Source organism: Euprymna scolopes, chromosome 30, assembly GCF_053919585.1.
Source record: "Euprymna scolopes isolate OS-2025 chromosome 30, ASM5391958v1, whole genome shotgun sequence".
NCBI classification, from domain to species: Eukaryota; Metazoa; Mollusca; class Cephalopoda; order Sepiida; family Sepiolidae; genus Euprymna; species Euprymna scolopes.
The window spans coordinates 54,693,404-54,709,851 of NC_136511.1; the positions used below are offsets into that span (position 1 = coordinate 54,693,404).

The 16,448-nt window shown below is 30.8% G+C and overlaps 1 protein-coding gene and 1 pseudogene across 5 annotated transcripts in view; both read right to left on the reverse strand.

The window, feature by feature from the left end:
• LOC145254811 (glycosaminoglycan xylosylkinase-like) overlaps positions 1-16,448 on the reverse strand; it is a 795,724-nt gene that overhangs the window by 11,205 nt on the left and 768,071 nt on the right. For all 5 annotated transcript variants that reach the window (XM_080113620.1, XM_080113623.1, XM_080113624.1 and 2 more), the window contains exons 5-6: positions 12,970-13,079; positions 7,995-8,163 (exon numbers count right to left, since the gene is read on the reverse strand). In XM_080113620.1, coding sequence (XP_079969746.1) covers positions 7,995-8,163; positions 12,970-13,079 — 279 coding nt within the window. The remainder of the gene's footprint in view (positions 1-7,994; positions 8,164-12,969; positions 13,080-16,448) is intronic.
• Positions 10,909-11,027, reverse strand: LOC145255075 (5S ribosomal RNA; annotated as a pseudogene).

Below are 16,448 nucleotides of genomic sequence, written 5' to 3' on the forward strand. Positions count from 1 at the left end.
AGTGTCTGTAGGTATTTAATTATTATAGTAAAAAAAAAATAATTATATATATATATATATATTATTGTTGTATTTAGGCAGCATGTTTTCATTCAAACAGATATTGTTAAATAGCACATAGTATTTTACTTAATGATCTTTTTATTTTGCAATTTTTCGAATGGTCATTCTTATTTCTCGGTCGAATTTGTGTATGAAAGTTCCGTTATATATATATATTGTAATTGAAATTTATGAATTAATAAATAAAAAATTACTATAAATCTAATACCATTTCGTAAATCACACTTTTAAACCATTGTGCATTTATTTTAGTCACGTTCCTAACAGTGTTTTTGCTTCATGAGCTTTTTTTTGTAATTTTTCAAATTGCCATTCTTATTTCTTGGTGGAATCTATGCAAGAAAATTCTATAGGCATCTTCGTCCATCTGTTTTTTTTTTTTGGCTTTTTTTTGCAAGTACTTTCAACTGAGTTTCATCAGTCGTCTTCAGGCAGTTTTTGATTATTGTTTCGTTCAAAATCTGAATGCTTTTATATGCTTCAGTTAAAATTACATTTAAATTTCTTGAACTAGTGAAGCGTCTTGAGAGTAAAAAATATACGTTTTTTAACGTGTTAACAACGTGGCTAAAATAAATGTGTAATGGTTTAAAGGTGTGATTTACAAAATGTTTTTTTTTAATAATTTATAACTTCACATTACAACATATATATATATATGTATAGATGTCATATGCACATATATAGATATACATATGTAACTATATGTTGTAATGTGAATTTATAAAAATTATTTTTAAAAAAAAACAACTAAATTCTATACCATTTTAGAAGTAGACCACAACATTGAAAAGTAAATTGTTCTCCCCAAAAAAAGGGATATTCGAATACAAATGTTTCCACAAATTTGATCATTGAATTAAAAACAATAACAAGTGACGGTCAAAGTTTATATAAAGATGTTGAAAATCTGTTTACGAGCACCATGGCTTGGTAGTAGAACTGCTTCCTCTTAATAAGTTGATTGTAGTTTTGATTCATGTCTGTAGATGACTCGTGTGTGTGTGTGTGTTTGTATATATATAAAATAAAGCTATAACTATAATTACTTCCCCTCAAAGTAACAATATAATAAATTCTAAAACCGAACTGATCTCTTTCTGTAAACATAAGTCCAAATTTAATTATGGTAATTTTGAAATTACATAGCTATTACTTTAACCTTTCAGGTATATATAATTTTCTTTAACATTATCGTTTTTTCTACATACTTTCTTAATACTTTATAACTTAATAATTCTTTTTAGTGTTTAAATATTCCTATCTATCAAATATATCAATCTACCTATACATTCATACCCTGTATGTATATTTACTTATATTTTACTATATGCATTTACTTACATATTACTTGCTTTATCCGGAATTTGCAGATACCGGCCATCCTCTCCCCTTAAAATTTTTTTTAGTGTCTTTTAATAACTTCTGCTGATATTTTCTTGAGTAATAACCTGTACATTTCAGTTGAACTCTTTTTTTTTGCCCTATATTTTTAGCGCCTTTTAACGTCATCTTATCTGGGTAATTTTGACATTTGCTTTTCTATTTTCTATTTTATTCAATCACCATTCAATCCTTTTTTTTCTTCTTCATCACTCATTTTTCTTAATGACGCCTTGTCTTGGCAGCCGTGTTTAATGCATACCTTATTTTTCTTTTAATATTATTGGAATTCTTTCCTCTTTTCCTTGTACCTATTTGTGAATTATTCCACGGATGTGGCCTTTTGGATTCTTTTGGACCATCTTACAATTACGCGATTCCCTTGGATTTTACTTGTGCGAATGGAAATTTAACTAACTTTCTTGGATTTACATTTTTGGATTTTACTGTCATTGGATACTTTATCTTTCACCAGACTATCCATTCACGTGACATCACCTTTTTCTTTTTTCTTCACCCTATTCCCTCTGCTTCACTTTTTGTTATCAAGTAAGATCTTTAACTTACTTGCAGTTTCAACAAATACTTTTGCAAGCAATATCTGATCCCACATTTTGCTAATTCCTACCCTCTGATGAGAAGAAAAGTATTTCTTCGAAACTCCGCGGTACTATCCACTTATTTAGTGTTTCCTTTTCAAATTAAATATGTTTTTAACTCTTTTTCAAAGTGTTTTTTAACATGTTTTATTAACTATTTGCTCTTTACATATATATATATAAGGATGCTATCTGAGTAACGATTTCTACCAAACACCTTTCATTTATTTTATATATATATATATATATATATATATATATATATATAATTATAAAACTCTATTTGTAAGATTGTAATGCTGGGAATGGGGCAGCCAAACCAGCTGCCAACATTCCTCTGCTTTTTATTGAAACCAACCGAAAGCTCTTTTTAGTATCCTCATTGTTCCCTTAAGTGCAATTGTCTAGATTTCTCTAGCAATTGGTTCAATAGCTTGACATATTCAAATAAATTTTAACATGAACTACTAAAAATTGGCACAAACTTTCTGCACAACCTAATAACTAATATATCTATAATTATAAAACTCAAATGACCTTGTAACGATGTATGTAACCCACTTTCCGGTTTATGACATCCATTTGCGCATGCGCGCATGACCTACGCACTGAAATATTAACGTTATTATTTCGAAATTATTATTTAACATGGGAAGAGTGGGGTTTAAAATAACTTATGCGTAATACAGAAATGAACGATGTAAAAAAAAAAAGCAGACAGTATTAACAATGTTTATTTGAATAATTTAAACGCGAAAAAACAAAAACAATTGGGACACTGAAATATTAACGTTATTATTTCCAAATTATTATTTAACATGAGAAGAGTGGGATTTAAAATAACTTAAACATAATACAGAAATGAACGATGTAAAAAAAAAAAAAAAAAGCAGATATATCAAAATTTGAATTTAACTATAATAAGTATTATGGTATCTGTTCAGGGCACCTATAAGTATGGCTAGCCACTTAATTCAGTAACTGTAAATTTTTTTTTCAAAAATAATCAATTATAATAAACAGAACGACTCATAGAAATCCATCTATATTCTTTTTTCTTTTTAATGTTTCTGTTATGTCAAAAAAAACTATTTTCTTTACGTCACAAGTGTCACGCTCATATATGAATTCCATAGCTAATATAACATACTGACCCAACGGGTCATGGGTAGTCTAGTATACATATATATATATATATATATATATATATTAGTCCATATGTATACAACAACTTGAAATAATGTGTATTTATGCATGCATAAAAATAACACATTTAATCGACTTATGCCAAGATTTTTTCAATTTTATCCCTTAGCAGCTATTTTTACCAGCTAAAAAACCAAATCGAATTTGTTCCACAGGTTCAAATCTACTATTTACCAAGTTCCAATTTGTACACCAAAAATTGTGAGAGAAGTTTTGTAGATATCGTTACTCGGACAGACAAGGCCTTTATATATACACGATTCATGCACAGACGTGAATCGACGCTACAATCATCTAATTGAGAGGCAACAGTTCGACTAAGCCATGGAATCGGCACTTATAAATGCTAGTGTACTGAGTTTGTGCTTTGTCTAACTTTTTATGCTAGACAAATGTAGTTCTTTTCAGCAAATCCTCAGACCTAATGTATTGTTGCTTTAAAAATGCAGAAATTTAAATGTTATGAGAACAAACATCTTGTCCATTTTGCCACTCAGATTACCTCTGACACTGCAGTTGCAAAATGCATCATTCGAGATGAAAAAAGAAAAAGATAAAATTTTATATGAATTCAAATGTTGGTTCTTGTCCAGAATTATCCTTATATTAAAAAAAAAAAAAAAAAATGAGGGATATCTAAGAAAACCAATGCTGATAATAGAATTATTGGATTCACATGATATGATTATAACATTCATTATGTTATAATAATTATTATCAGATAATTAATTTTTTTGGCAAACAATACTCATTTTTAAATGATTATACACAAATACTATACCTGAACAATTATAATCAGTTAATCAATTGAAAAATTAAACAAGTTGGAAACAAGTTCATAACTAACTAAAAATAAAACCATGTTAAGTAATAAAATAAATTTTAAAAAATCACACATTGATCCCTTATCACAAGAATTATGCAAAAAATGTACTTAATTAAAAAAATTTTAAAAGTGCTAAATGAAATTAGTTCTAGAAATTACCGAACCAGTTTATTTACTATCAGTTTTGTGTTAATTAACAAATTTAATTATTTTATTATTTAACATTGTTTCAGTTTTAGAATGAAGTAAAAATGAAACAATTCTAATTAATTACATTTCCATATAACAATGATAATAAAAACTTGTTTTTCAATTTTATATTTTTTCTTTCATTGGTTAATCGAAAACAACTTCTTTCATTGGTTAATCGAAAACAACTTCTTTCATTGGTTAATCGAAAACAACTTCTTTCATTGGTTAATTGAAAACAACTTCTTTCATTGGTTAATCGAAAACAACTTCTTTCATTGGTTAATCGAAAACAACTTCTTTCATTGGTTAATCGAAAACATCTTCTTCATTGTTGGCTATTCGAAAGATCAACAACTTTTTAATTGGCTAATTGAATTTCATATTTTGTTGCTATCATTTACATAACTAATCATTTGTGACCCGATGGGGACCGAGCGATGTCGAGTGACCTTCCTAGTCGACACGAATTCAGAGGAATTCGCACAGCTGAATTCTAATGATGATGATGGTTTGATGTTGTTTTAAACAGAAATGTCTATGGGATTTTGTCAGAAAGAAAAAAAACAAATGATAATTGTTTTATCTCATTGCTGTTATATATCTGTTAACAATGAAAAGGTTGTTTTTAATACCTATGTTGAGCAATATGAAAGAGGCCCGGACGTCTTAGATGACAGCTTGGGGTGAGGGTCACCGCCAGGCATTGTTCGACCTGGGGTGACTAATCACGCCTAATTGATAATGGGTTAACACCTCAGTGCAAATGAGGTTAAAAATTGGTATAGTCGAGAAGAGGAGTAGAAATTAGGGGAACAGAGAAAGAGAGGAAATTCAAAAGAAGAAAAGAAAAAAGGGTGTACAAATTAATAGGATAAAAGAAGAGAGGGAGAGAAAAAGAAAGAAGGAAGAATAACTCCAAAAAGGTGGAAGGAGGAACGACTGATTCGATAAAAACAAAACATTTGGCAAATCGGGGTCTTCTTTTCGCTCTGGCAGCTGATCCCTTCCCGTGGACTGACAGTAGATGAAGAACGGAGAACTTGGTAAAGGAAAGAAAACTGCCAGCCCCCTAAGTTGCATGACTAGGCCAGTGTGTAACTATTATTTGTAAAGTCAAAAACAATAATCAATTCTATGTTAAGAAAAACCAATTAAGTTTTGACTTTCTTTTCTTTAATTGGAAACACCATTGGGAATGCAATATATTTCTCCGATAGCCCAGGTGATGTTTGGAAGCTGAATTGAAAGCAGAACCGGAGAGTGACCGACGACGACGACGAAGACGAATTCGACCACTAAACGAAAACACGGGTGACACCACAGGTATCGGCTACAAGTGCATCTCAACCACGAGCCTATGCACCTGAGCTGCCCTGACGGAGTTACACATTGATAAGATTTCGGTTTTGTAAAGAGTGTATAGTAGATCATGTCTTACCTCCACGAGAAATTAAAGATTTAAATTGAATATTTAGTTCAATATTGTTTTAATGAAGTACATTTCCATATTTTCTTGTAAATAAAATCAATTTTTATTAAATTATAGAAAAAATCTTTGTGCTTCTACAGAATTGGGACAAAATTTTTCTACTTGATAAATGGAGTCTTCAAATAAAAAACAATGGTTTCCACTGATTTTTTTGTCAATTCTAATAAGTTACAATTGTAGCTTCCAAATTATGTAGTCAAAATTTCCTGAATATTATCGAATTATTAAACAAAACAACTAAAATCGTGTTAGCAGGTGAAAAATTGCCGCCATCTTTTTTTTTAAATCAAAACGGAAAATTACCTCCTTTTTGAACTCTCCTGTGTCTTATGATCGTTTTCATCAAATTTTTTTTTTTTCTTTTCTTTAATAAATTATTTTCTACCTCATCGATTTTCGCAATTTTTTGATATAATCATCTTAAATATATGGGGAATACGATTGGAATACCATTGTTTTCATATGAAATTCAGTTTTACGATTTCTGAAATTTCGTCTCAATAGTGTAGAAGTCTTTATAAAATAGTTTGCTTGTCTTTTAAGTAAGTAAACATTTGTCATTGGCTAATCGAAAGCAACTTGTTTATTGTTGGCTGTTTGAAAGATCAACAACTTTGTAATTAGCTAATAGAATTTCATATTTTGTTGCTATTGTATACATATCATTACTAAGATTTACGTCTTAACTCCACTTGAAATTAAAGATTTAAATTGAACATTTAGTTCAATTTTGGCAAAAAGTGAGTTGTACTTTGCTGCTTCCGTTGGATTAATCGGGAATTCTAGTATGTGTTCAGCTTGTGAAGTATTCATGATTTTAACCAAAGAAAACCACTCCTATCTGTCTGTGCATTATGCTGTGATTGTTGGTCAAGAAATAGCGTACGAAAAGAATTTTTTTTTTTCAAAAAAGTCGTTTGCAAATAAGGGAGATAATTTTGATAGCTTTTTTTTTTGGAGCATGGAAATGAAGCATCTTGATATTAAGGAAGTCGGCGTTGGATCAGACGCTGTCGCAGATTGGAAACAATTCCTTAGAGAAATGTGTGAAAAGGACGTTTTAAACAAATCGATGTTGCTTGGTGATGTAGATATCGACAATACTCCCAAGGAAATAGAAATAGATGAATCATACATAGAGGTAGATTTAGAGAGACACTCAAATAAATGTAACTTAACCATAGTAGAACGGAGAGATAGGGAAACATTGTTTCCAATAATTCGATCATGGATTTTACCAAACACACACATAATATAAGATGGTTGAGTTGCCCCAGGAAGGCTTAAATGAATATGAAAATGTCATCCACAAACACGCTAGAGACATCCATGAGACCAATTTCGTCAATCCTGATGATGACAATATACACACACAAGCCATTGAAGATAAAGATAAAGATACGCTCAAATATTTATTAACACTAAAATTTATATGTTTTGAATTATTAATGAATAAGAGCTGTTAAAAAATAATCAACATTGAAATTTACATATTTTGATTAATAATTACGATTAACTAAAATAAAAAAACAAAACAAATTTCTTATATTTAACTGGAGGCTTTTGGTCTCGTGCCAATAGACACATCCGAAAATTGTTGGGGACAAGAACTAGAACTGTGATGTTCCACCTTCATTTCATAGAGTCCCTTTGACGGAAAAAGGAAAAGTATTCTCTCACATAATTCTTACGATAAGGGATCAACATATGATACAATTTTTATTATTATTATTTTATTACTTAACATTGTTTTATTTTTAATTTATTATGTAACTTGTTTCCAACTCGTTTCATTTTTCGAGTGATTAACTAATTATGATTGTTTAGGTATAGTATTGTTCAGGTATGGTATTTGTGTATTAATATTTTTCATTTGTATTCATTTTTGTTATTATTATTCAAAAATTTGTGTATTCGTTTTTGCTAAAGTTTATTAATTAATGTGTTTCATTTTTGTAAACTGTTTCGACAATTTCCGGTATTAACGGTTTAGCGTCCCAAATTGTTGTTTTTAGTCGATATGAGTTATCTCCCTCAGATTTATCCGCCTCTAGCACAGTAGCGCCTATATATATATATATATATATATATATCCTGAACCAAAAATGTGGTTATTTTGACTTTTTTTTTTTTTTTTTTTTTTTAACTTTTAACGCAAAATAACTCCAAGGGAAATCACTTTGGTTGATAAAAAGCTTTAAGAGTTACTCCCCCTGTTTTCGAAAAATTAACTTACTTTGCCTTTTTGTTTTGAATATAAGTTCGGCTCCACGGATGTCGGAAGAGTTGCATTTTATGAGCGATCCACAACACCACGGTCCCTTCCATTATGGTTTTCTTGGCACAAGCGCCGCTTTCCTTGCCCTTGCAATAGTAACATTTGCCATAGAAGCAAGTATTGTTATCTGGAAGCAGAACAAAAGAAAATTAATATTGTTAGGACAGGCATGAACCTGCAATTTCCCAACCCCAACTCATCTACACTAAGTATTGTGCTTTGCCATTAAATAACCCCAAAATGTATTGATATACCGTGAAGCAGGTAACCGAAAAAGTCGAATCAAACAAAAAAAGAATCATAGAAAGTCTTACCAAAAAATTAATCCTAATTAAGGAAGGATTAATACAGCAAAAAAAAAAAAAAAAAAAAAAAAAAAAACGCATGTTCTGGGTTCATTTTATTTGGTTTCATCGGTATTGGTAGACATCGAGAAGGTTTGAATGAACACTAGGCACCGCCAAAAATGGCCACAAAATCAAGTTGTTGTTGTTTTTTAAAACGAAATTACATTTATTAAAATCCATTATTTCTGAGTAACTTTTTTTTTCCAGAAAGATAAAACCCTGAATTTTATCATATAGAAAACAGAATAATGTAAAACTTTTTCTACTATTTTAAATTAAATTTTAAATGTTAAATTTTCCCAAAAAGTTAATAATTGACATTTTTTTGTCTTGCACAAAAAACGTACATAAATATTTAAAAAAAAAAAAAAAAAGGTTTTTGAAATAATTAATTTATTTATTGTCTGACTAAGATTTAGAATGATTTTCTAAGAGATTATGCAAAAATATTATAACATAAGTACCTCGATTTCAAATAATTCCACTTATTCATATAGGCAACCAGTTATTTCGCGTCGATCTAGAGTCTAGATCGACACTGTTTACGTTTGCATTTGATAAAAAGCAAACTATGGAAGACCAAACAGGCCAAAAAAACTTATTTTTCAGTGACGAAAATTTCAATGTATTATTAAGCTGAGGCAGGCCAGTACCAGATGGGTGACCATTTGTATGAGTTTGGTTTTTAATGTGTATGTGTGTAGAGGCCAGGCTCCCCAAAATGGGGGGGGGCAATTTAAAGCAGAATAAAAAAAAATTATTTCAGCGCGTTTGGTCCACCGTAGTCGAAAGGCGGCAAACGTTTTCAAACGGGATCGAAAAAAATGATGCTATTTTTAACACAAAGTGCACAATATTTATCGAATTTTTTTTTTGTATCGATTCTTCAAAGCATGCCCTGTTTAATAATGGTCATGCATTATTCGGCTTGCTAAAAAAAATTGTTAATTTATTTATCAAAGATTTTAAAATGGCTTTTTTCATATAAATATTAAAAAAAATTTTTTTTTGTTTTGCTTAACTTAAATTAATTATTTTACTTAACATATTCACCGAATTTCACACTTCAAAACTCAAAAGCGGGATAATTAAACACAATCGAAGTTCTGATATTCAGACGTCAAAATAAGGTATGCAAACAATTTTTTTTTTTTTTTTTAAATCTATAATTCTGTCCCTTACAACAACACAATATGTTGTGTTCAGTTTCAGATGATTATTTTAAGCATATTTGTTCCCACTTCAAAACAAGGGGGGGGGTTGTAAGCAAAAAAATATATATATATAAATATCGTTTATGAAAAATAAGTACACGGTTATAAAGTTCATTCTTCTCTTAATAATCGCTGAAAATTTCGTATTGATCGGATAATTACCTGATTTTTGGTAGATTTTTAAAAAGACGGTCCATCAAAAAGTACTGACCTGCCCCCCCCCCCCAGTTTTGGCGGTGCCTAATGAACACCATCACTTATGACAAAAACAGAAAAAGATGCTGTGTGATGGTTTATGATGCTGCATTTTCGTTACTGTTTTTTTATTATTATTATTGTTGCTAATTTTTTACTAAAACCAGCTGTTTTAAGGTTCAATCCTCAGTGTGGGCGACCGAAAAATACATTCGCGAATTACTTACAACCTCTATCCAGTCACGCTACCCCGTGAAGCAAATAAAGAATTCCGCTCAAAATTCTGTCCAAATTCCCGAGTTCAACAGAAACATTCCAGAGTTCGATGAGATACACCTGAAAAATGTCGGAGGTTATATTGACCGAAACGTTGTGAAAATCGCACTCAAGATGAGAACAGTAGTCCAAAGAATAATAATTCATAAAACCAGCCTGTGTACCATGTGAATAAATGCGATAAGTTGATAAACACAAGCTTAGATTTTATAACAAGATTTTGGGATCGGTGTGCATGCTATGTCTGGACAATAACTTTGACAGAATTCCCTCGCCTCCCTCAACAGGTTTATTTGGAGGAGGGTGGGTGTTTCAATAGAAAAATATTTTGAACATTTTTTTTTCTTTTTTTGGGGAGGGGAGTATTCTCATCTATTCTCATCTTGGGTGTTATTCTCACAACGTTTCATCCAATGTAACCTCCAACCTTCTTCAGGTGTATGCTGTCAAACTTAAGAATCTGTATAAAATTTCGAATGGAATCCTTCATTTAATCCAGAGATGGCTTGCTCTCATTTAATACGAATTCCTGAGTTTAACAGATGCACCTGAAAAACACGAGACTGACATCAAAGATGAGAGCAGTAGTTCAAACAATACAGATTATTAACCATTTCCAAATTTCTTCAACGTAAGTTATTTTATTTAAAGTGATTTGTTTTGAATGTGTGTGCAGTCAGCACCAACCCTATTCAGGGTTTAACCGGCTTCCTCTGAAGGAGGAAGTTTCATGGGAGTATCAAATTCACAAGCGGTCCCCAGTCGCATGTATATCCCCGTTAGGGGAGATGACAACGTTAGGTTTTTGCAACTTTTTGCAGAGAGGTATCGACGTCCTCCTACATACAACACCTGGACTTTCCAAACTGGTCACCCATTTTAGTAATGACCAGGCTCAACATTGCTTAACTTCGGTGATCTGACGGGAACCGGTGTGTCAACGTGATTATGCCGTATTCGTTTTGAATCCTCTCATAAAACTGACAATTCCATTGATCTTGATCCTCGAGTAACTTTTGGCCTTGGTAAATGAATTGTCCATGGCATAATGGATACAGTACTTGGTAAATTGGAAGTTAGAGGTTCAATCCTCAATGCAGACGACACTCAAAATACAATTACAAATTACTTAGGACTTCTACCCAGTCAAGGCGTGTGGAACAAGAGCATGCTACTACCTTCACAGATTAAATCAAAGATTTTGTTCAAAATTTTGCAGATTCCTAAGTTTGACAAGATACACCTGAAGGAGGTTGCATTGACCAAAACATTGCGAACGAATCTTGCTTTCCTGACTGTTGGAAAACCGCTTCTGTGGTATCAGTTTTCAAGAATTCTGGCGAAAGAACTGACTCATTAAATTATCGCCCCATTAGCCTTCTCTTGCTTTTTGCCAAAATTAATTAATCAAGCTCTAGTCTATCGCCTTACAGCTGCTAAACTCCTAACCGACAATCAATATGGATTTAAGCAAGCCCGTTCCACAGCAGTAAATAAAAAAATTGTCATACTTAAGTTTAGTCTTACGTTTAAGTATTTTTTTTCTTTTAATAAAACTTAATATTAAAAACTAGACACCTTTCATAAATATTGCCTAATATAGGCATATATATGTGTCTAATATAGGGGTTGAATTGACTAAAAAGTTTTTAAATTATTTTCAAAGATATATATGTATTTTATTTTGTCTGTCACGCTTAAGTTTTAACTAACATTTTTGTCACTAAATGCCCTGATTGAACTTTTAATAAAAATTACCATTTAACACTGAGAAGATTTAACGTCCTTTACAATCGAGTGTAAGGGAGATAACTCAGATTATCTGCACACTATTCTGTAATGCTTGATACTTATCTCCCTTAGTTCGGCCGCAATGTTTTTACTGCTGTCTCGTGTTGTGTCAATCGTTCTTCGTTTTTAGAGAATTCGACAGATTTGCCGTTTACTTGTACAACTATCCTCGAACCATGTAATCACTAAAATGAACTCTTTCGGTGAACACCGGTATCTCGCTTAATGTCAACAGAATGTAACAGTTTTATATAATCATAATTGTTTAACAAATAAAAAAAGAAATAACGCAAGATGAGATTTTAAAATGTTGTCTAGCCTTAATTTAAACCTACGTCACTTCCGGTTTGGCGATGGGCGTAACAGCTAATGCGTCCCGTTCCCCCCTCCCTTTCTTTTCCTCCTTCGCGTCACGGGTTTGTGCCTGCCTGCCTACTACAATTTATTTTTGCTCACCCCCCCCCCCAAACACCCGGGCAACGTCGGATATCCAGGCTAGTAAATTTATAAATGGATCTATGTGAGGTGGAGGAGACAAATAATAAAAAAAGCATGTTTGACCCAGAATTGCATTCTATATAAAAAAAATTACTCCTTCAGTCTGTTTCATCGTCATCTTCCCCCCCCCACACACACACACACGATATATATATATATATATATATATATATATATATATATATATATATATATATGCACACTTAGATTTTGTTGTTGATTTTTTAAACTATATTAAGGTTAGCGTCTCCTCCTTGGAGATCGTGTTTTTTTTTTGGTGTGGGGGGGGGTCAAGAAAATCGCCCATTTTTTATTTGGACGTAAAAAAATAATATCTTATTTTATTTATTTATTATTTTTTAAAAACAGTACTCTGCATACATGCATCTTTTATGACCCTACACTGAAGAGGGGTAGGGCCCCCAAAACATACATGTACGTAGATTACTGTTGTTAAAAAATAATAAATAAATAAATAAATAATAATAATAATAATAATAATAATAATAATAATAATAATAATATATATATATATATATATATATATATATATATATATATATATATATATATATATATATATATATTTAATGAATTAAAATAAACTCTAACCTTTTGTAAAGAATGTTTCCAGTAATCTTGGGGCAGCAACTGGAATTATTTCTGTCTCCAAATTTAAGTATCGTCCCACAGCAATTGGTGTTTTCCTGAAACCAAGAATTCTGTAATGGAAAAGAAATATTTGAAAAAAAAAAATTATAAATAATTAACATCGAAATATTTTCATTCTTGTAAAGATTCGTTCAGGTTTACAGAAATTCATTAATCTGGATTTATTAAGCCTTAAATCATTTCTGAATTTTTTGAGATGAGGTTTAATAATTCGTGTTATTTGGATGTTTATGACTACTGTTTCCATCAGTAGTCAGATTAACCCAAACTAGCAGAACCCATGGAAATTCCACGGTGGTTGAAAATTTTAAAAACACATTATAAATAAAATGAATAAAAATAAAATAAAACAAATAACGATGAATTTTAAACAAATTTTTTTAGTAAATTCTTTTTTAACCTTTTAAAGCGAAAAAGAATTAATAAAAAGATTTTTTTTTAAATTTTCGATGAAAATTCAACACACAACACTTTTTTTTTAATTCACTTACAATTTTTTTTTTAATTTTAAAAAGAAACTTACAGTCTCCTCTCAACGTGACTTTTTTTTTTCAATAATAAAATAAAATATCCAATTTGAAACCATGACAGCCGTAATTTTTATTTTATTTTGAAAATTTTTGGAGAGGAAATGGTTTTAATGATTTTCAACTGATAAAGAACGAGTATAAAGGGAAGTAATTCGTTTCTCATTAATTAATGTTTGCAATCATGATAGTTTTTTTTTTTTTGTTTTTTTTTTGTGACACTGGCGGTGGATAGGTAGAAAAACTAAGTAAAATGAAATTTATCGAATGATGCAGTTTTATCATATTTAATACTTCTGAAGAATCCAAGGGAGATAACTGTATTCTATCAGTTTGACAAAATAATTATAATTCTTGAACAGCCAATATGTATATATTTTTGTTTAATCTTTTATTTAATTGTTATGTAAATACATTGCTATTTTGAAATGCAAGAATTTTTTTCTTAAAGTTTTCTATAATGCTGATAATTTCTATTCCACATGGCAAACTGACTTATCCCCCTTGCTTTCAGTTAAATTCTGCAATTTCAAATTAGAAAATGGTAGAACGAGAATAGCTATGCTTTTTTTCCTTTTTTTCTTTTCAAGAAAAACGTTCTAGCAGTCTATTCTATCATTTTTCGTAATTTTGGAATTTTTTACTTATTTCAACATGGCATGCGTGCGTACTAGTGTTATTTACTTAAAAGTCATTATTTTGAATTTTTTAGTATCCACTTATAATGCACAAACAACAAATATTGTTCTTAAAATAATAAAATTGCTACAATTTTAAATATATATATAAAAAAAACCTGCATTCATTCCAATAACGGCCGACTAGAGTTAAAAAAAAACATATAAGACCAAACATTTTTTTAATGTCATCCTTGACAATGGAATTTTAATCCCAAAATTTTGGATTTAATGCCAACAACACCCTGTGAACTCAACAGGTAATAAAGAAAATTATCAAAAAAAAACATTGTTATTCAATATTTACAAATACTTGTAAAAGTGTACAAGCGTCAGAGAAATTACATTGTATTGCCTTAAGAAAAATTTAAAAAACCATTCTTTAAAAAAAAAAAATTTCATTTTTTTTTTTATTTAAAGAATATTTAGCTTACAACTATTTTTACAGAAGAAAATTATTTTCTTAATCAAATTGGTTCAAAAGGAATTTTCATTAACAGTAAATTCTACACATTAATATAAAAAGCACTGTGGAATTTTCACAGGGTTCCACTAGTTAATACAATATTTACCAGATTCCAAAACTAAACTCCATCTAGTCTGGTGGAGTATTCAACTATGCTGTTACTTGAGGTAACATCAGAAAAATAAAATAACAAGCCGTGCATGCAGGGTCCCTTCCAAAAGTGAAAAATTTACTTTCATTATGACTAATGTTTGTGTAAAATTTAAAAAAAAAAAAAATCCAAAGTATAGTTATTCAGAAAAGTGTGAACAATTAAATGGATGAACAGTTTGGGGGAAATTTTATCCCAATAATATCCCCCGGGCGGGGGGGGGGGGTCAGAGTTATTCCAAAAATCCATTCTGGCAAACATTTACTTTCACCATGACTAATGTTTGTGCAAAATTTCCAAAAAATCCAAGGCGTGGTTCTTGAGTTGGAAGCCATGTTTAGTTTCAGAACAGTTTCCGATGGCTAGTTGTTCTATACAAGTCCTGGAGATGACGAGTTCTTAGTAGACAGTTGTTCTGTACAGGTTCCTGACTTTGCAATTTTGTAGCCAAAGAGCAAAAGATTCTTCCCGTGTTGACACAAAGAAAATATACGCATGATTGCTAAAGAAAAGGTTTAATTTTTATGGAGCAATTCTGGTTTCTGATTGGTTGGTAGCAGAACGTGAATTAATTTGATTTGTCAGTTCCTAGCAGCAGCGTTTATAAATAGAATCTCCCGACTGAGGGACCATACCCCATTAATAGTCAAAATATTGCAACAGTGGTTATTGAGAAAAATGTGAACAAATAAATGGTTTGAGGGCAATTTTACCCTAAAAATGCCCACTAGGGGGAGAAGGAGGCAACCAGAGTTACCCTGGAAAATCTGTTCTGACAAACATTTACTTTCGCCATGACTAATGCTTGTGCAAAATTTCACAAAATTCCAAGGCATGGTTATTGAAAAAAGTGAACAAATTAATAGGAGTTAATTATCAGATCTAATCCCTACTTTAAAAATGTGTACCATTCTTTATATGAGCCAATGTCTATCTCGTGTGGGCTTCAAATACTTGAATGTGATTTTGAATATTTGGTCAGAGGGTGAAGCATCCGCATGTCGGCGTTTCCTTATACAGAGAGAAAAAAGATATTTGGAGATGGTGTTTAGAATGTAATCCAAACTCTGTGCGTGTGTGCATGCGTGAAGTAAAATCTAAAAAATAAAATCTCAAAGAATCAAAATATTAAAAAAAAAAAAATGTCAAAAAATATTCTTCCTCACAAAATCTCTACAGAATTTCAAATAATCAAGAATATTCCAAAATCTCAAAGAAACGCCAAATCCGGGTTCCTGCTTCCTCAACTCTACTGATATGCAGAAGTTCAAGTGTAATGTAAACAGACATCTTGCTGCTCAACTCCCTACATAACATCCCTGCAATTATGTCCCAGATAGTAGCCCCTACATCAAAGTGGCACCACGCCTTGTTTGGCGTGAAAAGGCAACAAAAAATAAAATCGAGATCCCTGAAATTTGGGAATAAATGGCAAAAAAATAAGATTTAAAGAAAAAAAGGGCACTGAAGTATCTCTTCTAAATAAAATAAGTAAAAGAATTATAATCTAAAACAATTCTTCTTCTTAATGAATTAGAATGAAAACTAGACTTTTTTAGTCCGTTAAAAATGGGCAAAAGTTATAGCCTGTTGACTTA